This window comes from Arvicanthis niloticus, chromosome 6, assembly GCF_011762505.2.
Source record: "Arvicanthis niloticus isolate mArvNil1 chromosome 6, mArvNil1.pat.X, whole genome shotgun sequence".
Lineage (NCBI taxonomy): Eukaryota > Metazoa > Chordata > Mammalia > Rodentia > Muridae > Arvicanthis > Arvicanthis niloticus.
Window position 1 is genome coordinate 21,828,129 of NC_047663.1, and position 27,821 is coordinate 21,855,949.

The window sequence follows — 27,821 nt, forward strand, 5'->3', positions numbered from 1 at the left end:
TGTAAAAATTAAAGATGCATATTTAATGGGGAACTGGGGCGCATGGGGTGGTCTGTTGAAGTCAGTCTCCCAGTTTTTTCTATCCGAAACATCTTGCCCGGGAACGTGTGCTCCTGAACCTCATGGCTACTAAGCCAGTTTTCATCCCTTCTCAGCTGTTGAGTAGCTCAGGCTTTCGGCTTCTCCTCCTCTTTTGTTGTCTCCAACTTTTGGACCTCTCCCCTGGCTGCTTCTGCTGGTTTCTTCTCTTGTTTTGGGCCTAAGTCCTCTGAGGGTGGGTGGGTGGAGTCGTCCGAGATCCTTCTGTAGATTTCCCTGGACTCTCTCCTGATCCCTTGGTTTGAAGAGTGACTGTCTCCTTGTTTTTTGCTGGGTCCTCCTGAGCTGCTTCTGTCTGGCTCTTCCACCTTCAGCCTCTGCTTTGAGCCCTCGTCGTCTCTCTCACTCTCACTCTCCGGATCCCTCTCCCACTGTTTCACCACCCTCTCCTGCTCGTCTCGGCCTCGTTTCGTTTCCTTCTCCGATGCTACCTGCAAATCCATCTGTAAACTGATGTCCTCTGAAAAACAGAACAGGGTGGTTGGGGCAGGGTGAACCACTCGGCCTGTGCTTCTCAGAGCAAAGACCTGAGGGTGGCCTTGGTCACATGGTGTCACATGTCACACTCTTTCCAAGGGAGGGAACCAGTCATTGCTTGGGTCCTGAAGAAGCTCTGCTGTGGCATCCGGTGAGATGATGCATGTGTCATACCGTAGCTGGATTACCATGCAATTGCAAGGGGACCCGAGATTGGCATAAAGGAGATCTCACTACCATCTCCCTCCAAGAAAGACCAAAACCAGAATTGGAACCCTGGACCTCCTTTCCCTACAGGAAATGGCATGGGTGCTTCCTCTTTGGTCCATGCCATGCGAGCAGCCACTGCCACAGGCTCCTGCTCTGATACATCACACTGTAACAGAGTCTCCCACAACCTTGCCTCCACCACTGTGATGCAAAAGACATCCTTCCTCCCTTGACAAAATGACATAGGTGTTGACAAGCGACATGGGGTCTTTTTTCCACTGGCCCCATCCTGCCACCGTTGTATTTGTCTCTGGGGAGCAGTCAGTGTTGAGTTCTTTTGTAAACATGTGAGCAGGCTGTAAGCAGGAGGGGCTGCTGGAGAGCTGCCATCTTAGGATTCCTGCTCCTTGTCTGACAATTGTAGAAAAGTCACTATTACCTCCTAGGTATCCTCCATGCTCTTCTTCCTGGAAGCTGCTCAGGGGGAAGTCTGCAATAGTGGTTTAACAGGATCTCAGCCATCCCGAGGTAAAAAGATAAACAACAGTGCCCTCTTCTGTTCAGAGAAGGAAGTGTCTCCATGAGAAGGCAGGGGATCTTTCCTCTGCCTGTGGCCCAGAGGAAGGGAAGCTGCTTTCCTGCCTACCCCCAACTCCCCAGCCCCTATCCACCGCTCCAGTGTTTTTGTTTTTGTTTTTTTAATTGCTCCATGCAATCTACAAACAGAGGCCTGATCTCTCTTTGAGGAAATCAGCTACTGGAGAGATGGCACAGTGCATGACCCTGAGTCCTGAGCCCTGAGAACTGGAGGCACACACCTGTAAACCCAGGACTTGGCGGTTAGAGGCTAGAGGAAGACCAGGAGTTGATGACTCCTGCTATAGAGTAACTCTGAGGCCAGGCTGGGATGCACGAGACACTGCCTCAAAATAAACAAAAACAACACACCAAAACAGAAAAACAAAAACCTGGGCAGTTGTGGTGGCCGGCCAGTAAATCCTGGTTCTCAGGAGGTTGAAGCAGGTGATCCCTGGAGCAAATGTGACTAGCCAGACGAGGCTGGAATCGGAGGTCAGCCTCTGTTTTCCACATACATGGTACACATGTGTATCCACACACGTATGTGTGCAATAAGGGCAAGCTGCCATCTGGCTGCTCTGCTGTGGGAGCCTTGGGGACAAGAAAGGACTTTCCCTTGAATCTTGGGGGGGGGGGGGCTTTAGCTAATAATCCACACCGGGCTCAGTCCCCCTGGACACCACCACCACATCATGGCTGAGAGGTCAGGGTCCTACAGAGTGAGGCAAAGGCCATTTGTTACCAAAATCATTGTGTAATCATGGTTGAAGCCCAGGATCTAAGGGTAGATGGCCAGACTGAAAACCACTGTGGATTTCTAAGCCCCTCTTCAACAGTGTTCCCAGTAAGAGGGAGGTAGTGCCTACCACACTCCCAGAATGCCTGGCAGCAGGGCACCAAATGGAGACCAGATGCTTCTTAAACCAGCTCTTCTGTGCTCGCCCATAATTTGACTCTCTTTCCCTCAGACCTTCCCTGTGGGCGAGCAGAGCCTGGGGAGGGGGTGTCAAAGGCCCCTTGCTCCCTGCAGGTCCGGAGTACTACTGCTACACAGTACCTGAGGTTCCAGACGAGCAACCGCAGACAGGTGGGCTGGGGAGTGGCTAGGCGGCATGCCCCCTCCCCCCCAGCATGTGATCTGGTGGTCACCAGCCTCACACAGCCTCCAACCCAGTACAAGGGCAGAGTGAGAGGGACCAGTGTTTTACACTGTATCTGATTGGCAGTGATGGACTTGGGTGTGGCCCTGTCATCCTGCCAGAGTCTGCTCTTGCTGTGTCCTGCAGGGAAGTGGTCCTGTGGGCTGTGGGCCCCTGCAGAGCAGAGCCCCAGTCTGTCTGAGAATTTAACACCTACCTGGCACACTTCGAGTGATAAAAATGGTAAATTCCCCATGAACAACCTGAAGACAGAACAGAACGAAGTCATAGGGCAGCTGAGCTGGGGGCAAAAACCAGACCAAGGTGAACTGAATGCTTTCCCATCCTGATCCAGGAAGAGACACAGCTGCTGCTGGCAACTACGTGAGCATAACTCAGAGGGCAATGGTCTTGGGGATGAGTGGGGAGTGAGGCAGGGCAGTCAGTAGAGGAGGTGCAGGACGGACAGAAGGGGTAGTGACTCACGTCTCTCTGCCTTTTCCCTGAGTATCTCCCTGTAGTTCGTTTTCTTAAGTTCTTCAATGATGCCCTTATTGGCGTCGTCTAAGGCCTGTGGAAGGCAGAGGAGCAGAGGAGCTGGTGAACCCCCCCCCTCTTTTTTTTTGTTTGAGACAGGGTATTACTCTCTACTCCTGGCTGGACTCAAATTCCTGTCTCCGCTTTCTAAGTGCTGGGATTACAAGCATCCGCCACCAACATCCAGCTGGTTGCTTTGTTTTGAAACGGTCTCATTAAGTATGTGGTCCAAGCTGGTCTCAAAAGCACGGTCATCCTGCAGATCGCAAGTTTCTGCCTCTGAAGGGATTACAAGCATCTCCCCACACGCCCTGCTTTCTGTGGGATCTTGAAGAGCCTCCATCTTTGTCAGAGGCTGGCACAGAGCTCAGTAACTGCCGCCTTAGGCTATGTGTAACTGGATGCCTAGTGGGCAACATGGTTCTAGGGCCTGCCCTGTCAGGTTTCATGTCTGGAGATGGCAGTGCAGGTGGGTGAGGTGGGGGTCTCAGACCTGGTCCCACAAGGAGTCACTGACGACAAATTAATGAAGTCACTGCCCAGCCTTCACGGTAACCTCAGCCCTGCCTCTCAGGAGACCAGGGCTCTCACTCTGAATCTCCTTGGTCTCTTACGGTGTTGCTCATGTAGAGTGAAAAATTATAAAGGCCATTTTATGAAATATGTGTAGATTTTTCCACCTTACAGAACTTGGAACTGAAAATAAGATTTCAGGCCTTCACATTCCAGGTGAAGGACACTTGCTGGATTACATTCCCCAAGCCTCGCCCAAGGCAGGAAGGCATTCCTGACTACAGATAAAGATGCTACCACCTAGGTGGGGCCATAGCCCTATAGCCGGAAAAAGTAAAGATAGTAATCTGAAATGGCAGGATAGGACACAATAGCATGGTGAAAACCACATTTTTGAGAAGAATGAGTGTGCAGAGTGATCTCACATGACTCTAGATCATTTGGGCTAGATTCTCTGAAATGTTCCACTGTTCTTGGTTACCCCTCCCTTGGTCTTCCCAGTGCTATGTTCAAAATTTGTAAAACAACCAATCATGTGTAAGCGCGCGAAAATGCCTTCCTCCCCCCACCCCATGCTATAAAAGACCCTTTAACCCACCACACGGGGCCAAAAACCCTGCTCTTGGAGCTAAAGAGCTTGTCGTTTTTGACTGCCGGCTCCTCCCCTAATAAACCTCTGCTGATTGCATCCAGGTATGGTTTCTTGTGATTTTTGGGTGGTCGAAATCTGGAGGCTTGAGGAAGGGTCTCCCGAGTATGGGGGTCTTCACTCACAAACAAGGGCTCATGCTTTTGCCTTGGTTTTCCTGCAGACACCAAGCTTCTTATGGGGCCAGAATCACAGCCAGCCATGCATGGACTCAGCCACCTTACACTAACTGTGCTCAATAAATACTTGTGCTCTCTGTGGGTGGTCACGAGGATCAAGTCTGAGAGGCCATAAGCGAGGAGACTCGTGGAGCACGTGGCAGGGCTGGAGTGAAGGCAGGAATTCTGAGGTGTCCCTCAACAAGAAATGGGCAGCGATATGGCAGGCCTAAGCTACCCTGAGAAATACAGAAGCAGCAGGGGCACCCATTGGGGTCTCTTGGGAGGGATTTTTTTTCTAGCTACGGTCATTCCAAACACACCACAAACTTTCCTCCCAAAAGGTCTCTTTTTTGGCATCCCCTGTCCTTCCAGCACAGCTCCCACACCCCCCCCCATCCTGCGCCCCGCTATTCCTGACCAATCCTGCTTGTCCTCCAAAGCTCAGCCTGAGGCCTATCTCCTATTGGGTGCATCCTTGGGTTGTCACTGTCAAGGTGGCCTGTTCCTTGCTCAAGCTCCTGCTACCTATATCTCCAGTCTGGTCCCTTGGACCATGTCAATATTGCTGAGCTGTGTGCTCTCACCTCTCAGCCAGGGGCCTGCTTTAGAGGAGAGGTCCCCCCATCGAAACCCACTCTAGCAGATGGTTACTGGGGGGACGCCTGTACCTGTATGCCTCAAGAATGGCACTGTGGAAAGTGCCCGAGGACTCTGGTAAGGAGGAAGAGGTATAGATGGGTGGGGACCCCTGAAGTGGGCATCACTGGACTTGGCTGAGGTCCTACTTCCACCTGGAGCAGTATCTTTGGGAGGAGACTGGGGTGGGCTAGACAAGCCTGAAGTACCTCCTGGCTTCGCCTCATTTAACTTGTGGACTCTGCCCCTGGCACTTGTAGTCTAGGCCAGCACTGCCCAACAGGAATGTCTGTAATAGTGGGACTATTCTAGGTCTGTACCGTGTGCTCCCACCAGCCACATGTGGCTACTGTGCACTTGAAATATGGCTACTGACTAAGAAACTGAACTTTGCAGTCTTAAAGTAGGCCAGCAGCTGCCTCCTGGGCGTGGCTGGGTGACTGCAAACTGAGGGGGTCAAGGAAGGCCCCCCCCCAGGATCTGGAAGCTAACACTTAGGGGTTGGCTGAGAGCTTCCTGGAGGAGGCAAACCCAAGAGGACTTAGAAAATTCTAGACAGAGATTAAAGCACTTGTTCATGGGCACAAGACGGTCTGTTAGAGAAAGGGTAGGAGGCTGGCTTTGGCTGGGACCTGGGCAGCTGAAGGCTGGAGAGCCCCACAGGGAGGATACCAAAGGCCTTCCTAGCTCCACAGAGCCTTCTTCCAGAGACCAGGGTGGAGGCAAGAGAACGAGAGCCCAGATGTTCCCAGCTGGCCCTGGAGGACATAGCAGTCTTAAAGTGCAAGTGCTAAAATCAGTTGATGGGGTGATGGTGCCAAGGTCATATACACTTACTGCACCATCTGGGGAACTAGTTTGGATTCCAGAACCCGGGATTCTAGGTAGATGTGGTAACCTCCTGGAATTCCAGTCTCCACAGGCCAAACCAGGGTATCCTAGTGAGTAAGGTTATTAGCTAGTGAGGCTAGTCTGGGTATGACACCGAGCTCTGGGTTTGCTGGAGAGACCTCGTCTCAGTGATTGAGGTGAGGGAGACGGCAAGGATGATTCCCAGTGTTAACCTTGGGCCCCCACATGTACACGTACACACACACACACACACACACACACACACACACACACACACAGAGAGAGAGAGAGAGAGAGAGAGAGAGAGAGAGAGAGAGAGAGAATAGAAAAAGAAGGAAGAGGAAATGTCCATCAGCATCAAACAAGGGAAAATGGAAAGCCGTGTGTACTGTAATGGCCAAACCTAGAGTCTTATAGTCTCAGCTACATTGGAGCCTGAGGCAGGAGGACCATTTGAGTCTAGGAGGTTGAGGTCAGCCTGGGCAATGGAAAGAGGCCCTCATATCTCATTAATTAATGGATAATTGTATTAATAATACATAAAGAAGACAGTAGGAAGTGTCAGAGTGCTTGGCACATTGAAGAGGTGATTGTTTAGTAAAAGTTCTGTTTCTTTTGTTTGTTTCAAATCAAACCACTACTTGGACCAGTTGCTGCTGTACAGATGGCCAGTGCCCTGCCAGCGTGTGTGCTGTGGCAGGTGGGTAATAAGCAGCTGGGGAAAGGCTAAGGGGGGGGGAGAGCACAGCCCCCCACTCCCACTCCGCGCCTCCCCGGCCCTGCAGCGGACAGGTGCTTACGCTGATGATGGCCTGCTGCGCCTCGTTGTTGTGGACCAGCTTGGCTCTCTCCAGGGCCTTCTCGAAGTTATTCACAGCTGACTCAAAGTCTCTCAGCTTCACTGGGGATCGGGAAAGAAGGCAAAGAACAAACTGAGACACTCTGTACAGCTTGACAGAGCCCCTGGTCTGCCAGGACCCATTAGAAGTCTGTGTCTGCTGGGATCAGCTCCAGAGGACCACTGAGGAGCCTGGCCCCATGTTTGGAGCGTGTTCCTGGTCTGTGCAGCACTAAGGACTGGGACACGGGGACCAGCTCTGTAGCTCCCAGGCCCTCAGTGAGGGGAGCCATCTTAGGATAGGAACGGTGTGGGCGACGTGTACCTCCAGGGTGGGGACTGTAATCCCGTCTGGGAATGGTTCCTGGAGAGGCAATCCGTACCTTTAGGTAGCTTTCTGAAAACACAGTGTAGAGTAGAGTGGGGGACATGGCTCAGTTGGTAGAGGCTATGATGCATGAACCCCTGGATTTGACTCTGAGCACTGCAGAAACTGGGAGTGGAGACACACCTGTAACTCCAGCACTTGGGAGGTGGAGACAGTAGAAGTGTAAGGTCCTTACTGGCTATGTGTCAAGTTCAAGACCAGCCTGAGACTCATAAGACCCTGTCTCCTTTTCCCTTTTTCCTTCCTTCCTTCCTTCCTTCCTTCCTTCCTTCCTTCCTTCCTTCCTTTCTTTCTTTCAACACAAACAAAACAAAATGGGGAGAGCCAGGTGGGGGTGACACATGCCTCTCTAATCCCAGTGAGGCAGGTGGATCTCTCTGAGTTCAAGGCCAGCCTGGTCTACAAAGCGAGTTCCAGAACAGCCAGGGCTACACAGAGAAACCCTGTCTCGGGGAGTGGGGTGCGGACCCAGCAACAAAAGCCAACCTAGTGAGATAAAGAGACGGCTCAATGGGCAAATGCACTTGCAATGTAAGCATGAGGACCTGAGTTCAAATCCTCAGTACCGGTGTTAAAGGCAGGAGCTCTGCCTGTAGCTGTAACACTGGGAGGCAGGTACAGGTAGATCCCAATTCATTCATTCACCATCCAACCTGGCTGAAACAGAAAGATCCTGAGAGGAAGTCGTCCTGTATCATTCTCCAGTCTCTGCACATGTGTGCATAGGTGCATGCACACAATACATACAACATATGCTAATCACCATCCTCATCCTCATCCTCATCCTCATCACCACCACCACCATCATCATCACCATCATCACCACCACCACCATCCCACTGGAGAGCAGGGAAACATGGGGAGATGGGTGTGTACCATGGACGGCTGTTGGAACCTCCAGTCCCTTCCTCTGATGGGACAGAGAACACCCAGCCTGCTAGTGCTGGAGCTAAGCCTAGACCAATCCGCCGAGTGACAGAGTAAAAGATCTGTGCCCTTAAAAGAGCTCCTTTTTGGAGCCTGGAGTTTCGGCTCGGCAGAGATGCACACCGCCCAAGGAAAACAAATAAGCACCATTTTTACCCAAATAATGACTGGCCTAGCAAGATATACCCACAGCTGCAAAAGTGGCAGAAGAGATATAGAAATATCCAACCACTGTTTTTGAGGGTGGGGGTAGGGTGGTAGGTGTTTAAGGCCCCAGTCTACAAGACAGAATCCATAGCTGGCACTGTTTATGGGGCCAAGAACCTGTGGCCAGATAAGTTACAAGGCCCTAGGAGAGAACACACTACCGTCATTCGGCTGAATCAATCTAGCATCCAACTGACTCCTAACGACTCCTAAGCACGGCTCTCGACTTCCTCTTGCAGCAAATGGGAATTAAGATAGAGACCCAGAACCTCTGCAGAGGATAACGGACTGCAGAGTGCCCAGCCTAAGTGGGATGTCCGTATCATCCCAGGTCTCAGGGATCTTCACAGAGGAGGGAGCAGGAGGATTGTTAAGAGCCAGATGGGCGATTTCACAACAACGGTGTTTTCTAAACACAGCAGGATAGTTGTGATATAAACGCACAGCAGTTAGGGCAGCTTTCAGAAGACTTGGACAAGGCTGAGCCTCAGAAAATACCAGCATGGAAAAGGAGAGATGGAACAAATTCCCGCCCTAAGTTGAGAACTGTCTGGAGATGGGAGGTCAGTTCTCTTTCATGGCATGACCCCCCCCCCCTAGGTAGCTCACACTCTAAGGCAGGCCCCACACCCAAGAGTAGCTGGGCAAACACAAATTGGAACAAAAGATAACACAAAGTCAGGTGGGAAGGGAAATGGTGGTGGATCTGGAAGGAACTGGAGGAGGGGAACTGAAGATGTCTGTGAAATCTTCAAAGAAATAATAAAAATATTGTTTAAAAATTAAAACAAAGCAGGGAGGCAGAGGCAGGAGGATCTGTGAGTTCAAGGCCAGCCTGGTCTACAGAGTGCGTTTCAGGACAACTAGGCTCCACAGAGAAACTCTGTCTCAAAAAACAAAACTAACCTACTAATTAAATTAATTCATTAATTCATCAAAACAAAGCACCCAAATAGAGAACCAAACAAACAAACAAACAAACAAAAAGAAGTTGCTTGTCCTCATTGTCAAAATTATGGTAAGAATGGAGGCGCAGAGATGCTAGACCCAGCCCTCTGGACTGTCGTCCACAGGCCTGGCACTGGGAGAAATAAGGTAGGGTGGGAGTCTCTGAGCCCTTACCTTGGGCCTGTGCCACCAGAACACTGGCATTCAGCTGCCACTCGAGATCCCCTTCCTCCTCAGCGTACTGCTGAGACTTTTCACCATAGCTCTGGGCCTGCCACGCCTGGTCCAGCTCCAAGTAACAGCGGCCAATCTCATGGAAGAGCCAGGTCTTCTCCAGGGTGGTTTTGGCTAGAGGGATCTTCTCCTCCCACCTGAGGAAAAGAAGAACTGGGTCAGCTCCTTTCCAGCTCTGTGCTCAGCCACGGCAGACCCAGGCTTCCTGTGGGAGCAGACGAAAACGCACTCTTCCAGTTCGATCCAGAGCAGAATCAGTAAGTACCAACATATTGCCAAACTGTCAGAGCTATTTTTGGTGACATCTGTGGAATCAAATTTAGCATAACCACTGAAAATAATGTTTGAAAGAGGTATCTTGCCGGTCAGTGGTGGCACACGCCTTTACTCCCAGCACTTGGGAAGCAGAGGCAGGCAAATTTCTGAGTTGGAGGCCAGCCTGGTCTACAGAGTGAGTTCCAGGACAGCCAGGACACAGATTTGAAACCCTGTCTCGAAAAACAAAACAAAAACAAAAAAAACAAAGAAAGAAAGACAGAAAGAAAGAAAGAAAGAAAGAAAGGAAGGAAGGAAGGAAGGAAGGAAGGGATAGCTGGGGGCTGGCGGGATTGCTTAGTGGTAGAGTGATTGCCTAGTAAGCATGAGACCCTAGACTAATTCTACCACTGCAAAAATCAAACAGTAAGAAAACAACAAAAGCAACTGAACAAAAATAGCTTTCCAGAATCACTAAGCTAGGCTCAGTGGCACAGATCTGTAATTCCAAGCACTGGGGAGGCTGAGCCAAGACAGTGTGAGTTCAAGTGACTGAACAACTGGGAGGAACCACATTCCAGTACACAGACACCAAGGGCATCAGGACACCAAATCACGTGACCTGGATGGATGCTTGGTGAACAAGTGTCAGAGGCCTGAAGGACAGTGTCTCTCCAGAAAGGGTGGCTGCAGCCGAGGAAGCTGGCTCTCTGGGTCTGGGCTGCCTCTGAGGCTCCCTAGGGCCATGCCCACCTACCCCACTGAACAGATAACCAACCTCAAGGTTAGACCTCAAATAGACCATCTGGGGAGTTGAGATGCAGTCCCCCTAAACCCTACACAGTCACACAAAGTCATGGAGGAGCCTCTAAGGAAGTCACAAAGGTCCCTTGGTCTATCAGCTCTAAAGTAAGAGACACTTAGAAATGAGTTCCAGGCTGGTGAGACAGCTCCATGGGGCAGGAATTGCCCAACAAACCTGGTGGCCCGAGTCTAATCCTAGAACCAGTGGAAGTATAGAGAAGGAAATCTGACTCCACAAAGTTCTCCTCTGGCCATCACAAGTAATTAGTCAGACACAAATGCCTGCTCCCCATTCTCACATCACACATACAACACACACAACAATAATAAATAGTAAATAATAAATAATAATAGATTTAAAATGACTTCTTAGTTGGGCAGTGGTGGCGCACACCTTTGATCCCAGAGCTTATTAGGAGGCAGAGGCAGGCGGATCTCTGAGAATTTGAAGCCAGCCTGGTCTACAGAGTGAGTTCCAGGACAGCCAGGGCTACAGAGCAAAACCCTGTCTCGAAAAATCAAAAATAGAAAAGAAAGAGAGAGAGAGAGAGAGAGAGAGAGAGAGAGAGAGAGAGAGAGAGAGAGAGAGGAATTAAAATTTCCAAGGGTAAGACCGAGTAATTAGTTTTCAAATTTTAACTGTATTTATTTTCATCACGTGTGTGTGTGTGTGTGTGTGTGTGTGTGTTTGCAGATGCCATGGCATGATATGGAGCCAAGGGACAACTTGCAAAAGCTTGTTCTTTCCTTTTGGGGTCCAGGGACCAAACCTGAGTAGTTATGTATGGTGGTTCATTACCCTCTGAGCTAGCTAGGTCACCAGCCCAAGGCCATGTAATTCTCAAGCCCGAGAATAATTCTGGGTGCCTCTGATAGCTTGAAAATGCTGAGAAAATGTTGGTTTTCTTCCACTGACTTATTCAAATTAGAAGATCCAGAGCTTAAAAGTGATTTATTCAGGGGCTGGAGAGATGGCTCAGAGGTTCAGAGCACTGGCTGTTCTTCTAGATGACCCAGGTTCAAGTCCTAGGACCCACATGTCAGCTCACATTTGTTCCTAGTCCCAGGTAATCTGATGACCTCTTCTGGCCTTCCTGGGAACCAGGCACATGTGCACAGGCAAGCATACAAGCAAAACACTTCTACGCCAAAGGGGGAGAAAAGCTTGAAAGTATCTGGTCAGTTTGGGGAGGTGGGCTCAGTGGTGGTGAATAAAAGGGACTTGTTGAAGTTGACAAGGTAACGTGCTGGCTGAGTACTGCTGTTCCATATGCCAGGCCTTGGGGTTGATCTCCAGTACCAAAGGATAGACCAAAGACTAGGGCTTCAACTGTCACCCAGCAGAGCCAGGAGTCTAGGTCATCCGGTCCTCTTTTCCTTTCCCCTTTCCTTCCTTCCTTCCTTCCTTCCTTCCTTCCTTCCTTCCTTCCTTCCTTCCTCTTCTTCCTCTTCCTCTTCCTCCTTCTCTTCTTCCTGCTCCTCCCCTTCCTCTTCTCCAATAGGCTTTTGCTCTGTAGCTCTATCTGGCCCAGAACGGACAACGCTCCTACCTAGGCCCCCTAAATAACTAGAATAACTTGCATGATTGGTCACACCCGGTTCTAAGTTCAGTTCATTTACTAATGCTTTATGTCTGGCTTTATGTCCCCAGGCTGGAAGCCCAGTGCGAGGGAAAGAAGTCCTGATCCCAGGGTGGGGAAGGGGCAGTTGTGTTACTTACGTGTCAATGGCTTGCTGGAATTTCCCAACTCTGGCAAAAACTCTGCCAATATTGTCAAGGGCTCTTGATTTTGCATCTGGAAGGTCACTGTGGAGAAGCAGTCAAAACAGCCATTAAGTAGAAATCAGATATTACGATGAAAAAGGCAAACACCAGGGCCCAGGCTCCAGGAATTCAGAGTTCCAAGGGGGGAGATGTCCAGGTTGACAAGGCTGTGTCACACAGACCCATCTGTGCCCTTAGCCTGAGACGGGCATCATCAGGATCCTTCCAAGATTGACAGTTTACAAAGATGTCCCTTTGGTTCAACAATTTTCCTCTAGACTTTACCTCAAGATAATGTAACAAGAACAACAATTAAAATGTTTTTTTTTTTTAATTTTAGAAACAACCTATTAGAGGTTACTTAATAATGGTAATTGGTAGATGTGAAAAAGAGTTCATGATGTATGAAGTGAAAAAGTCAGGGGGCTGGGAGTGTAGTTCAGTCACGCAGTGCTTGCTTAGCATACGTAAGGCCCTGAGCTTTCCCCAGCAACAGAGGGGGAAATATGTCTATGTATCTATGTGGGCCTATGCTTTGAAGATGCAGAAAGGGCAAAAGAGCCATGGAATGGATGTACGTGCATGCTTGCATGCGTGAGCACACACAGAGAGATAGAGATGAGGGAGAGGGAGAGGGAGAGGGAGAGGGAGAGGGAGAGGGAGAGGGAGAGGGAGAGGGAGAGGGAGAGGGAGAGGGAGAGGGAGAGGGAGAGGGAGAGGGAGAGGGAGAGGGAGAGAGACAGGGAGAGACAGAGAGACAGAGAGACAGAGAGACAGAGAGACAGAGAGACAGAGAGACAGAGAGACAGAGAGACAGAGAAGAGAGAGAGAGAGAATGCTTAGCCAAGAAAAGTAGGATGGTAGGCCCTGGTTTAGGAAAAGACACCATCTCAAAAGAATAGGCTAGAGGTGGACGGCCAACATCTTCTGGTCTCCATTGCTTTCTGTACATTCTCACAATTACATGTACATTTATAATAGCATAGACACACATACATACACAAATAATTTTTAAAAATTCCCTCTCACCATCAAAAGAAACAATTAAAACTTAGCTCAAAGATTATAATCAGCTTTACTTTTGCTTCTAGAATCTAGCAAGGCTTCATCCCACAAAATAGAATAATTATTTCAGTGAACTGAACAGAGTAAATATAAAACTAGAAAGAGGGTCAAGAAAACACAGATAAGCAAGCAAGAAAAAAGAGGATGGAGGAGGGTGGAGAAGGATGGAGGAGATGGAGGAGGATGGAGGAGGGTGGAAGAGGATGGAGGGGATGGAGGAGGGTGGAGGAGGGTGGAAGAGGATGGAGGGGATGGAGGAGGGTGGAGGAGGGTGGAGGAAGGTGGAGGAAGGTGGAGGAAGGTGGAAGAGGATGGAGGAGGATGGAGGAGAATGGAGGAGGATGGAGAATGGAGGAGGGTGGGGGAGGGTACAGGAGGATGGAGGATGATGGAAGAGGATGGAGGAGGATGGAGGAGAATGGAGGAGGATGGAGGAGAATGGAGGAGGATGGAGAATGGAGGAGGGTGGGGGAGGGTACAGGAGGATGGAGGATGATGGAAGAGGATGGAGGAGGATGGAGGAGAATGGAGGAGGATGGAGGAGGATGGAGGAGGATGGAAGAGGATGGAGGGGATGGAGGAAGATGGAGGGAATGGAGGATGTTGGAAGAGGGTGGTCTTTTCCAAATTACTTTCCATTTAAGGCCAAGACACAGAGACAGAAAAATAGAAAAATAAGATCGACTAGCATCGGGTTACTTCCTGTTACCTTTTCCCTGTAAGGATTAAGATAAAGGGAGACTTTATTATCTTGCCAATTGAAACTGGCCCATTTATCACACAGGGCAGTTATCTCTGTAATACTCTTTTCTCGGGTCAACTGAGCAGTGTAGTTTCAGCTTAGTAATGGGAAATTTAGCATCGGTGACTCCATTTTAACTTTTAACAGCTCTCAGACACAGATCTGCTCCCATAGCACCTCACTCTTTCCCATCTCAGGCCGACTTCTCCACATCTTCTTTTCAGCACCTTTCTGTGAAGCCAGGGCCTGGCATGTTGGCACATGGCAGAAGTTACAATCTACCCAGTAGGCTGCAACAGAAGAATCACTTGAGCCAGGCGTTTGAGGCCAGCCTGGGCTATATAGTAAGACTGCCATTTTAAAACAAAAACAGCACATCATAGTGGCTCACACAATTATTTCTAGCACTCATGAGGCTGAGGCAGAAAGATCAGGAGTTCAAGGCTAGCTTCAGCTACACTATGAGTTTCAGGTTAGCCTGAGCTACATGAGACCCTGTTTCAAAAACAAAACCAAGCCAAACAAAACAAAAGGGTATGAGCCTTTGGTTGTCTGTTTGCACTGGAGATTAGACCTCACTCTAACCTATGACTTCAGATCACAGTGCTTCAAAGCAACCCACCTAGCATGGCTGGAAGGTCACTCCTCAGACAGAGGGGGACCTCAGCGACAACCAAGTCTAAGTGTGAGACTCCCCGGTGGTCACTGCTTGCACTCTGCACCCTTCACCCTCCCAAGCCTTCCTGGATAAGGTCATAGCCCCCTGCTCACTCACTTCCCACCGAGTTGTTGATGGCTTCCTGGGCTTTCTGAATTCCAACTTTGAATTCCCAGTCAGGTCTCAGTTTGTAGCCTCAATGATAGAACACCAGGGCAAACTCAAAGTCTCCCATGGTGTACAGTGTCTCTGCCTTCTGTAAGATCCCCTGACATAGGAGACTATCAGATCTCTTTCATTCATTTTAAAACACTGAAATGAATTCTTGTTTTGAAAAATCCTCTGTAAGTGTCTAAGTCCACGAGCATGTCATAAACAAGAACAGACACCAGTGAGGTCCCAGGGGAACTAGCAGAAGGTGGGGTGAGAGACTTCCGCACAGTTTTGAGTCAAACCTAGTGTGGCAGAACTTTCTGTAAAGCCAGACTCCCTTAAGGATGGTCCTTGGCCTCCTCATTTCCAATCCAAGCCTCCGGTCCCACATCCCCTCTCTGGTAGTGTTCCTGCCCGTGTCTCTACGGACCCTCCGCCACAGCTGCTCTCACAGTCTGCCTGAGATAGGTTTTCCCTTCCAGAGTGGGCTCCCCTGGGGCTAGGGTGGATGACCCAGTGGTAGAGCCTGCCTAGCGTCCTGGGTTGGCTCCCCGACACCACCAAAACGTTAAAAGAAAGTGAGTAATCTACTGTGGTGTGACAGGTAAATCCTGTGGCTTCTTAATTTATTCATACTATCAGTAAGAGGGCTGCCAACAGTGGTGGTATACACCCTTATGTCTTTAATCCCAGAGGCGGATGCAGATGGATTTCTGTGAGATCGAAGCCAGATTGGTCTATACAGTGAGTTTTAGGCGAGCCACGGCTACATAGTGAGATCTTGTTTAAAAACAAAAGACAAAAAAATGAAGGTTGAATATGTGGCTCAGTATTAAGAGTACTTGCGTGAGGCCTAGGTTCCAGCCCGTCACAAATGTTCATAATGCAAGGGCCGGGGAGATACACAAGGCCCTGTGTTTGATCCTCCAACCACCACATAAACCCGGCACGAAAGTGCACGTCTATAATTCCAACAGCCAGGAAGTTAAGAAGTGTCCAATCCTGTGGGTGCACACCTAGCATGGTGGTGCGCACCTATTAGGGAGGTAGAGCCAGGAGGCCAAGGAGTTCACAATCAACCTCGGTTACATAGTGAATTCAAGCCAATCTGGGTTACTTGAAATCTTATCTCAATGAAAACAACAACAAACTACCAGCAACAGGAAGGCACGTAAGTCAAATCTACATCCACCCAAGAAATAAATGAGCACTGGAAAATCTAGAAGCCTCTGGAACGAGTCACTGGCTAGTCTCTAAGTGGCTGAAGAGAACGTCGGAGGGCTGCATAGAACTCATTTAGACTGGAGCTTCTAGGTAAGGCCCTGTTTGCAGATGGTGAAAAGGCAGAAACTAGCCAAGCCAAGTGGCCTGAGCTTGTGATCCTAGCTCCTGGGAGAGAGAGAGAGGTAGCAGGATCAGGAGTTAGAGGCCAGCCTGGGGCTACTTAGTGAAATCATGTCTCAAAACACACACAAATAAAAAAGGGAAGAAGGTTGTCTAGAATTCTGTACTCAGATACAACACTCCAGTTATGTGGCAAAAACTGGTAACAGGAGAGTGACTCTCTTCCTAAAGCCCAGTGTCTAAGAGGATGGGGAGGTGGGATTTCTGAATCACTTATTCCATCCCTACCCCAACTCAGGGTCAAAGGCTTTCCTAGAGTGAGACCCTGACTCCAGGGTCTGATGAATGAGTGGGATTAGCTTGACAGAGCCAGCTCTGAGGAAAGGGACACCCTGTTGAAGGAGGCAAAAGCAAAGCTGGGATCCTTTCAAGGGCGGAACGACCTGCAGAGAGCTCTTTGCTGGCTGAGGCCCAAAGAAAGCCTAACTGACTGAGAGCAGCCTGCAACCACTGGGGTTTTCTTTCATGGGAGAAGCTGAGGAAGCTCAGGGTGAGTGGTCAGGACATGAGCAGGACAGAGGGAGGGAGATACCCAGAAGCCTCCTGGGTTTTCTCTAGGGAGTAGCTAAGGTTCAGGGGCTCCTGTGGCAGTATGTGCAGGACAGATGTAAGGGACAGCCTGTGATTGGTTACATGTGGGATTGCTTACAGGACGTTCAAAGAGAAAGGCCTTGGAGTGTGTTAAACAATAGGGCTGGGGCCTGTGAGAGAAGTAAAAAGATCTATGGGAGATGGTTGCATCCAAGGGGTTATATATACTTTTTTTTTCTCTTTGAAACAGAGTCTGGCTATGTAGTCTTGACTGGCCTAGAACTCACAGAATTCCAACTACCTTTGTCCCCCAAGTGCTGCGATTAAGATACTCAGGGGGAGCACGTTTTATTTAACCCTCATGATCCCTGCCAGGTGGTATCATTAGGCCTTCAGTACACACAGGTGAGGACACCGAGGGGATGACCGGCTTACATCCACACAGCTCTGAGTGTGACAGAACTAGAAATCAAGGATGTGTCTGTCTCCAACTCTAGGTCCATCCCACCCCCTTGCTCCATTCTAATGGCTGATAACTCGATCTCCCTCCTTAGCCCTTAGGAGACATACAGGAAACTGGCCAGGTGTGGGTGGCACTGAGAGCATGGTGGCTAAGTGAGGAGAGAGCTGGAGCCAGTGTGCACGGCTGTGAGTGGCACTGTAGTCAACCAGGGGTCATGGCCCGAAAGCCGTGGCCTGTTATCTTGGGAAGCCTTACCTCTTGGGAAAAGCCCATTTTGGGGAGGGCTGATAGCAGTATTATGATGGATACTAAAGTATTCCCATGGGTCACCCGGAAGGAGAGCTGGCAAAGGGCAGTGTGGCTTTGAAGACCTGTGAGAGCGAGCAAGCGAGCGAGAGAGACAGAGACAGAGACAGAGACAGAGAGAAGTTGTGGCTAAGGGCTGAGGCACTGAGTGAAAGTGGTGAGTGGTACAGTTTGAACAAGAACTGTCTCCCCAAAGGGCTCATGTGGTAAAGCATGGTCCCCACTTGGTGGCAGTATAGAGAAGCCATTAGATCAAGAACGTGCCAACAATCCACTGCAAACTGAACAACATACAAGTTGGCGAAGAGTTCAGAACTGTGGCTGAATGGACGCCGTCGCCAAGAAAGACTCCAAAGGACTTAGAACCATGATGCTCAGGGCTGGGGAGATGGTTCAGTGGATGGAGGTGCTTGCTGCCAACCCTCATGGCCTAAGCTTGATCCTGGGACCCACGTGATAGGAGAAGTGGTTTCCACAACTGTTCCTCTGATCACACAAATGCTCTGGCATTCAATGCATATTGTATGCATTTATTCATGCATACAATGAATAAATGCATGAACAAATATATAATAAATTTAAAAAAATCAGTATCCCCTGAGAATGATGGATTCCCTGTCAGGAAGTCTCAAGTTGAGAACAGCTCATTTCAGGGAGACTAGGTATCACTGTTAAAATAGGGACGGTCTTGGGTCTCTGGTCTCTGTTTTCCTCGTGTGTGTGTGTGTGTGTGTGTGTTGTCTGTGAGTGTGCATGGTATATCTGTGTGTGTATGTGTGAGTGTGTATAGTATATCTGTGTGTATGTGTGTGTTATGTGTGTTTGAGTATGTGTGTGTCGTCTGTGAGTGTGTATGGTATAACTCTGTGTGTGTCTGTGTATGTATAGTATATATATATACATATGTGTATGTTATGTGTGTCTGAGTGTGTGTATGGTATGTTTGTGTGTGTGTGCGGTGTATATCTGCCTTTGTATGGTATATGGTGTGTGTGTGTGTGTGTGTGTATGAATGGTATGTCCATATGTGTGGTGTATGTTTGTGTCTGTGTGTATGGCATGTCTCTGTGTGTGTGTGTGTGTGTGTGTGTGTGTGTGATGTGTGTCTGTCTATGAATGTGTATGGTATGGTATGTCTGTGTGCATGTCTGTTTGTGAACTGGAACTGCCCTACCACTGAGCTATATTCCCACCCCTATTGTCTCAAGTTCTTGGCCTGTACCTTTCCATCTATCCTCCCTTCCACACCAGGGTAGGGACAGCCGAGCACACTGTACTGAGTGGAAACACTAAGACTGGGTGGGGAAGTAACTTGCCTAAGATTCTACGGCCCAGTTGGATCTACTGGGCCCCAGACTTTATCCCCTGGGTTACCCCATGGTTCATTTAGCCTTGCCTGACTTTGTCCAGCTTCCTCTTGGCCCCTCTCTTACTCCAGCCTGAAGCTTCCTCCAGCCTCAGATCTTTCCACAAAGCCAGCATGCTAGACCAACATCCCCACCCAGGCATCCTCACTGGTACCTTTTGCTTTTTTAATAGGAGCACAATTGCAATTTAATGGCTATGCCACTTTTTTTTTTCTGCCAGATATCTGAAGCTATAGCTGGACACTGTTATGTTCCTAATGCCAGAAATATCTGGTATGCCTAGGGCCTGATACAAAAATTAAAAAACAAACACCAAGAGCCAGACCACTGCACTGTGAGCTCACTGGAATATTTAGCCATTATGCTTCTGTGTGTGATTAAAAAAAATAAAAAGTTAGCAGCCTAGGTTTGCTTTCTAACCTCAGTCCTGAGTATTCAACCCCAACTGCACTGGACTCTCCCTCAGGCCTGCCCTGCGGGACAGAAAGTAGGAACGACCTATGAGCGGCCCTGGCAAAGGCTCTCAGAGGCCTAGGGACCTTGGCCACCACAGGGCACTCACTGTTCCTTGGCGATTTCCAGGTCCTTTCTGTGGCTCTGCAAGGCAGCCACCATCTGCCCCAGCTCAATCTGGGCGTTGCCTATGCAGCTGTACAAGTTCCCGACCAGCTCATCCTTGTTGGGTACCTCGTCCTGGTTCCATTCCAGAACCTTTTTAAGTACTTTCTCAGCTTTTTGAAGGCTCCCTTCAGCACTGCCACTGGTCAACACTGGGGAGAGAAGGAGTTGACAAGGAGGTCAACTCTGTGTTGATGGGCTAACTCCTCCCAGATAATAATTTCCATCCACAGGTCACCGAGGCTCGGGCTCCGAGGCTCCAGCTATCATGTTGCCTCATCCCATCCCCCACCCCCGAGACTACTACCCACACATGTCAATGTCCTCTAGGCTCTTGAGGATGTAGTGGGCTGTCTGTGAGGGGCTGCGTTTCCGGTCCCTCAGCCACTTCTCTTGCATCAGCTTCCGGTCTCGCTCCCTGGCATAGATGGGCTTCTGCTGCCTCCAGAAGTTGCTGCGGGTGTCCAGGTAGTTGATGCCAGTCATGATGAGGTCCTCCACGGTCAGGCCTTTCTTAATGGTGCCTTTGATGAGATCTGTGGAGAGGCATCAAGGAGATCACACATGTAGGGGAGTCACCCTTTCTAGGGTTGGAGCCCTTGCTGTAGGGCCCCGTGAGGACCCCTGCCTGCAGTTGCCCCAGCAGTGAGGAACTGGGGAGTATGGGGGTGGCGATGGAAAGCTAGGTGGACATTCTTGGTATGAACCTTTTTCTGGCAAAATAGGAGGGACAAGAAGGGTCACTTGGATAACTTTCTGAGAAGCCTGTACTCAAGGGTCCCTCCTTTCAAGCTGTGTCCTCGGGGAATAAAGAAGAGTCTGAATGCAAACCCTGGTCCACGTTGCCAGGCCTCATCGGGCATCCAGGTGCCAGGTGAGCTGGTGCATGCTGGGAGCTGTAGGGGTGTGGCTTCATCCTGTCTACTGTGTGGCCAGAGCTGAGGGCCAATTGAAATGACGCAAGGCCACTTGGGATAAGTGCTCAGGCCACTCCTGCCTTCCATGGCAGGCCCTCTAGAGACCAGGAAGCCTTCAGGCTTGTTACCAAGGAGATGTGCCAACAGTAAAGTTATGTGCCAAAACCCTGCAGAGAACCCTGAAGTTGACCTTAGGAAAACCAGTTTTGGAGAGAGGACATTTGTTTCCACATTTGTCCCCTGCTCAGGCTTATCAGTTCAGAGCAATACCCCCATGCCAGGTTAGTGGGAGGCCTAAGTTTGAGGGTTCTGCCAGCACGGTGTGATGGAAAGTGAATCGAACTGGATTCTGTTGGTGACACCACTACTGACTTGCTTGTCGCCTTGGACGTTCAGAGAATTCTATTTCCTTGTCTATGAAATGAGGGATGGGCCAGATGACATTTCAGAACATGTAGTCCTGACATGGTCAGATATCCCACCACCTGTCCACCTGTCCATCAAGTTCTTTTACCCACCATACTGACTACAGCAATGGTTATGATTTGCCTCCTGAATGTCCCTCCCTTAACGGCCTCATGTGTTAAGGCTTGGTTCCTAGCCAGTGTACCACTGGAATATGGTAGAAGAACCTTTAGGAAGAGGAACCTATTGTCAGGAAGTTACACTGTCTGGGGCATGCCTTCCAGTGGGGGGGGGGGGTGTATTAGAGTCTCTGCCCCTTCCTTTTTTTTTGTTACTTCCTGGCCACTTCTGTCCTACTGGGTGCTCCTCATACAACAGGCCCTGAAACAATAAGAGTTACCTGAATACCTATAAAATCTCTGAAACTTTAAGCCAAAGTAAATCTTTTTTTTTTTTTTTTGAAACAGGGTCTCACTATAGCCCTGGCTGTCTTGGAACTTGCTACATTGACTAGGTTGGCCTTGAACTCACAGAGACCTACCTGCCTCTGCCTCTGTCTCTGGTGGGATGAAAGGGATCGGTCACTCTATCAGACCAGCGTCTCTCCTTCTTACAAGCTGGTTATCTCAGGTGTTCTGTCACAGTGATGTAAGGTTGATGAAGGAGCCCACATACTAAAAAGTGGGGGCCCTGAATGTGGACTTCTTGGGTTCAGATATGAGCAGAAGCCCATTGCCTAGCCTCCCCAGTGACCTCAGTCGGGTGAGAACGCTATACAACCTTTCTATAGGTCTGGGTTTGGCTGCATTCCCAGACAGGCTGTCCCTTAAGCTCCCACCCACTGCCCCAGCCCTGCCAGCAACAAGTCTGAAACCTTCATCCAGAAGAAGCTTCTCCAGATACTCCTTGTCCACATACAGCTCCCCGAGCAGCTGCCTGACCGTCTTCTCGCTCTTGAGCGAACCCTTCCGCTTGATTTCATTCTTGGTGTTGTATGAGAGATGCTTTATAGGTAGGTGCTTCTGTTGGGCTTTCTTACTCTGGAAAATGGAGGAACATTCAGGGGAGCCTCAGTAAGGAGCTCTCAGAGTATGCAGTGTGGATCGAGAGTCTAAGACTCTGAAGTCCTGCTCCTACAAGACCCTCTGTGGGCTGAGAACTATGAAATATGCTTGGTTGGGTATAGCTGGATTCCCAAGATAACCTCTGGAACTGTGGCAGAATCTCACGGTGGCCCATGATGGGCAGAGGTGAAATGTTCCCAATGGAATGTTAGTAGGGGTTTGAAGGTAATAAGTGGCCTCAGAACCAGGCACCTTACCTCAGCTTGCTTGCTTAAGAAGGAGAGGTCTCCTTTGTTCTCCAGCTTAATTGAAGAAGGACCTGGAGGACAAAGGCTGGGACTGAGCAGGGTCAAGCTTCTCAGGCATGACCGATCACATACTTTTATGTGGAAATGGCTGCCTTTGGCAAGGAGATGGTGGAGGCCTTGGCAAAGCTGGCCTCAAGCCACCCTAATCCAGGAATGGTGCAGGGTGATTGGTAAAACACTGTCCTAGACACTAGATGGTCCCCGCTGGCCCAAGGCCACAGCAGCAGCCAGATTTCCAAATACAGACAGATCCCAGATAAAGGGAGACTGTCACATGCTATTTCCACACTTTGCTATCCACAGGGACAAGTCCTCACTCACCTCCTTCTTCCCTCTGCTGTGGAGCGGATGGATAAAACTAACCCTCGGTACTTGTATGGTGAGGGAGGAGCCAGCCTCAGAAAGGCTGGACTCAGAACCTAACTCTAGTCTATATATGACTTCAGAAAGGACAACTTCAAAGCAGCCCACCTAGCATGGCTGGAAGGTCACTCCTCAGACAGAGGGGGACCTCAGCGACAACCAAGTCTAAGTGTGAGACTCCCCAGTGGTCACTGCTTGCACTCTGCACCCTTCACCCTCCCAAGCCTTCCTGGATAAGGTCATAGCCCCCTGCTCACTCACTTCCCACCGAGTTGTTGATGGCTTCCTGGGCTTTCTGAATTCCAACTTTGAATTCCCGGTCAGGTCTCAGTTTGTAGCCTCGATGATAGAACACCAGGGCAAACTCAAAGTCTCCCATGGTGTACAGTGTCTCTGCCTTCTGTAAGATCCCCTGGAATGAAAGACAGTCAAACCCAGATTAAGAGACAAGACCTTAAAGGACTTGTATGTTAGAATGGAAGGGTCCCAGGTTGGAGGTCAAGGTTGGACTATGAGAGGCAGGGAGGCAGGCAAGCACTGAAGAGGAAAGGGCATCAGACACCAAGTGATCCAGCTGGTTCTTCAACTACCAGTAACCAGAGTCTGTTGTAATGGAAATGTAATGGAAAGCAAGACTGAGCCCTCCCATCCGGCAGTCACCTTGCAGAAAGTCGGGTCATTCTGAAGTGAGGCTTCAGCATCATTCAAGGATTTCTCTAAGTCTCCCATCTTCAGGTAGCACTTGGAGCGGGCAACCAGGCAGTTCTTATCTCCGCTTTGAAGGTGAAGAGCCTGCCAAAGGGAAGCACTCTGATGGGCAGATGCCAGGAAGAGTAAGGCGGCAGCCTGACCCAGAAGGGTGGCCTGCACCTACTGCAGTTTCGAGAGGACCCTCCAGGTCAGTACACGGACTCCTGCCTCTGAGTCTCATCAAATGCAAACAGCCCAACCCATTGGCTCATCGAACATGAACATCTCCATCTGTATGTGGCTGATCTCAGAGAAGGCTCTATCTCAGTTACTGAGGAAGCCACTGGTTAAGTCGTAGGAATTGGCTGGGCTGAGGATCTGTGACTTTCTGCCAAATCCTTCCAGCAGTACAACTTCAAGATGGTTTATGTCTACCAAATTCAGCAAACTTCAGCTGGCTGCATACGTTTGCAATGTAAATGTCAAAGGCTAAAGTAAACAGAATAGATTTTAGGACCATCTAAAGCTCGGGTTACTCATCCCCTAGCCTTTGTATGCAAGGATTAGAACACAGGGCTTTATGGATGTCGGAGCAAGTTCTTTACCTTTGAGTTATATACCTAGCCCAAGTCTTCTTTGCTCTTCTTCCCTCCTTCCCTCTCTGTCTTTCTGATTTGTTGGAATTTCATTGTGGTTTGGTTTGGTTTGGTTTGGTTTGGTTTGGTTTGGAGAGATAACTTCAAACTGTACCCTTGACTGGCCTGGAGCTTGCTAGGTAGATAGACCAAGTTTGGTCTCAAGTACTCTGCCATCTCCTGTTTCTACCTTGTGGATGCTGGGGTTACAGGCATGTACCGCCCATACCCAGCCCTCCTCTTAGTTCTTCAGTCTTTGGAGTAGTTGGGATTATAGATGTATGCTGTCACACCTGGCTTGAGATGCCTTCCTCCTCCTCTTCCTCTTCTTCCTCCTCCTTTTCTTTCTCCTCCTCTTCCTCTTCTTCTTTTTCTTCTTTATGTAGTAAACTGAGAATTATCACTATTTTGGGGAACTAAGATACAGATGTGAGGAAGACAGAAGCCATCTGGAGGCCCTAATGAAGGATAGGCACTTTTCTTACCCCCCATGTCTTGCCATCTATCTATTTTTCTTCCTTCCTTTCTTTTCTCTCTCTTTTGTAAAAAATAATTTTGTGTGCGTGTTGGCCCATGTGGTTCTATGCATGCAACAGTGAGCGTGCAGAGCTCAGAGAACTACCTCTAAGACTTCATTTGCTTCCAAATAAAATTCCAAATATGGGCATCAAATTCAGCTCATCAGGCTTGGCCAAAAGTACCTGTATCCTCTGAGTCATCTTTGCCAGCCCTGTCTGTTTCTTTCTTGAGACAGGGCCTCACATAATCCATGATGGCCTCAAACTCGTTATGTAGCTGAGGCTGCCCCTGTACTCCTGATCTTGCCTTAGCCTTCCCAAGTGCTAGGACTACAAGCGGAGTCATCACATCCAGCTATGTCCAGTCACCTTCTGACTGAGATCTTTACAGTTGTGGTGAATGTTTGTCCTGGTCCTGGGGTAACCAAGACAGAAGAGAACATTGCCGCAAGGGAAGGTGGCTACGTACTAGAAACTGGTGCTAGGAAGGCAGGCGGGAGACAGGCTTCCCCTAGGCATCAGACTGTGTCTGCCCTCTCTAAGACCTTCCTTATTTTCTAGGAAGAGGAAGCAGTTGCTATCTTTCCTAGAATGGGAGGGCTTCTAACTTGCCCTTAGGGTCATCTTTACTTTCTGGCTTAGCTGCTCTAGGACCAGATAGCTCCAGGAGAAAGGGAATGCAAAGTAGCCGGGCTTCTGACTCCATCTGCCCACCAGGCCGTCGTTTCTCTTGGAGGCAGTGACTAGGGAATGATGTGGAAGATTGGGGAATGGCACAGAAGCTGGACTTGAGGAAAGTCTTGGGATTGGTTAGTGGGCTAACATTCCATTTAAGGGTTTGCTTTAATTTGGGTCTTTTGAAACAGTTTTGCTAGTTTAGCTCAGGTGTGTCTTGAACTCACTATGTAACCCAGGTTGGCCCCAAACTAAAAAATCCACCTGTCTCAGCATCCTGAATATTGGGATCACAAGTACTACCATGCCCCACTGCTATGCCATTTGAAATAAGTAGAGCTGGGTGTGGTGATGCACACCTTCACTTCTCAGGTGCATACTGAGGAGGCAGAGGCAAGCGCATCTCTGAGTTCAAGGTAAGCCGGTCTACAGAGCAAATTCCAGGATGGCCAGGGCTATACAGAGAAATCCTGTCTTGAGAAAGAGAGGAAGAAAGAAAGAAAGAAAGAAAGAAAGAAAGAAAGAAAGAAAGAAAGACAGAAAGACAAATAGGCTATGAGCTTCTCCTGTTACTTAGTAGAAGAGCACTTGGCAAGCATGTGGGGTTGAAGCCCCAGCACCCCAAAAGAAAAATACAGTTCCTAGCGAAGGAAATGGTTAATTTGTTCTGGAGGCAGGATCCCCAGTATCCCACGCTGGCCCTGAACTTGCTAAGTATCCATAGATGATCTTAAATCTCTGTTCCTCCTGTCTCTACCTGCCAGCTGCTGGGATTGAAAGTGTGGGACAACACACTCAAAAGCAGGATCAAACCAGGCCTTCCTGCACAGGAGGCAAACACTCTACCCAACTAAGCGCTGTCTCCAGCCCTGCAAAGGAAAAGGTTATTGGAACACCTTGCAGTATGGAGGTTGGGCACCTCGGGCAACTGAAGTCTGAATGCTTGGCTCAGAGGAGCCTTCCTCCACTACCCCAGCTAGTTCAGTGACCTTGGGCATGTTACCTAACTTCTATATCCACTTCCTCATCTATACAGTGAAGTGATAGTTGTAACCCACCCAGCCCCCACAGACATGCACTTTGCTTAGAGCAGTACGTCTAGTATCCTTAAAAACAAAACAAAAACAAAAACAAACAAAAAAAAAAACCCTCCCAATCCCTTCAGGGTACAATGGTGTAATTTTCAATAAGGTTAATATGCTAACTTCACCAACTACTTTCTTACAGGCAAGCCTGTGCCAGAGACTTCTACATTAGTGTCTTGGGCACTCTGTAGCTAAGGATGGGCAACTGAGTTTATCAAGAGAAAGGTAATCATGAAACATTTAAAGAAAGGTAATGATGGGTCACTGTTTATGTCACCACCTGGCAGACATTAGTGAGAAACGAGAGAAAATGGCAAAAGCCAGGGCTTATAGGTGACAGTGGTGTATCACTATCACGGAAACCAGGAGTATAAGACACAAAATGGACCTCAGGACTGCTGGCAATGAAAACAAACAAACAAACAAACAAACGGTAATTGGGCGGGCCTGGAGATGTTTTAGCAGGTAAGAGTACTGACTGACTGCTCTTCCAGAGAACCCAGGTTCAAGTCCCAGCACCCACATGGCAGCTCACACCCCTCAGTAACTCCAGTTCTAGAGGATCTGAAGGTATGCACGTGGTGCATGCATAGACATGCAGGCAAAACATCCATCATATGTAAATATTTATCTTTAAGTGGTGAAGCGGGGGATGGGGGGCTGCTGAACTATAGTGTTGGCTTGTTGGTTAACAGCACTTACTACTCTTGCAGAGGACCCAGGTCTGGATCCCAGCACGCACTTGGTGCTATATAACTGCCTGCAACTCCAGTTCCAAGGGAGCCAGTTCTCTCTTCTGGCTTCCAAAAGTACCAGGCATGCATGTGGTACACACACACACACACACACACACACACACCTTTCATCAACAACAAAATGATGGTGGGTCCAGGTAGCGAGCGGGGTTCCAGCACTCCAGAGGCCAACTGCGAGATAGGGAGTTGGCCTCCAGAGTACATAAGGAGGGCAACTTTCTTTCAAAACGCAAGTTGGGAATGAGGGTGCCCATCGGAAGTCATCTCTCAGCAAGTAGAGGTAGTCGGAGACCACCCTAAGTCTACAGAACAAGTGTCTATCTCAAAAGAGGAGTGGAGGAAGGAGAGAGAGGAAAGAAGAAAAAAAAGAAGAGGAGGAGGGAGGGGAAGGAAAAGAAGAAGGGGAGGAGGAAGAGAGGAAAAAGAGAGGAGGGGAAAGAGGAAGGCGAAGCATTGATAGGTTCAAGGCGCAACTCACATTGGTAAAGCTTTGAATGGCCTTAGAGAACTCCCCGCACAGATAAAGCCTCTCGCCCTCTGCCATGTAAGAGGGAAAGGTGCTTCTCAAGATATCAGCTTCGCCGTCAGACATGGTCACCCGACTTTTGGAAATTCTGAAGTAGATACAGAAAGGGAAAGAGGCTGGAGAATCACCGGCTTGGTTTGTGGCAGCCTGGTCTCTTAGCAACCCAGAGAGCTAGTCTGACTTCCGGTCCCTCCCCTCCCCTGGCGGTGTTAGGCTCCGGGGTGAGCCTGCCCAGTGTGCTCATGCGCCCGTGTCGCCACGCTGCGCACACCGGTCAGACAAGTGCTGAGCGCGTGGCCGGCGGCTGCAGGGCGGTGGCGCTCCAGAGTGATCGCTGTAGCTCATAGGTTGCTTC

At 49.3% G+C, this 27,821-nt stretch overlaps 1 protein-coding gene across 7 annotated transcripts; it reads right to left on the reverse strand.

Moving 5' to 3' along the window:
* On the reverse strand, positions 1-27,735 carry Odad4 (outer dynein arm docking complex subunit 4). 7 transcript variants are annotated; one of them, XM_076935804.1, is made up of 14 exons: positions 27,419-27,629; positions 24,201-24,323; positions 23,243-23,374; positions 22,844-22,994; positions 22,169-22,230; positions 21,722-21,887; positions 19,837-20,061; positions 19,470-19,677; positions 12,174-12,260; positions 9,335-9,531; positions 6,653-6,753; positions 2,991-3,075; positions 2,722-2,767; positions 307-559 (listed from the first exon to the last, which is right to left on the reverse strand). In XM_076935804.1, exons 1-14 carry the CDS (start codon positions 27,530-27,532, stop codon positions 448-450), a joined length of 1,809 nt encoding a protein of 602 aa, XP_076791919.1. In that variant the 5' UTR covers positions 27,533-27,629; the 3' UTR covers positions 307-447. The 7 variants fall into 7 exon arrangements, with proteins under 7 accessions (XP_034362504.1, XP_076791916.1, XP_034362505.1 ...); XM_076935805.1 differs by lacking the exon at positions 307-559 and adding an exon at positions 1,077-1,276; XM_076935803.1 differs by lacking the exon at positions 307-559 and adding an exon at positions 1,077-1,342.
* Positions 27,736-27,821: the final 86 nt, after the last annotated feature.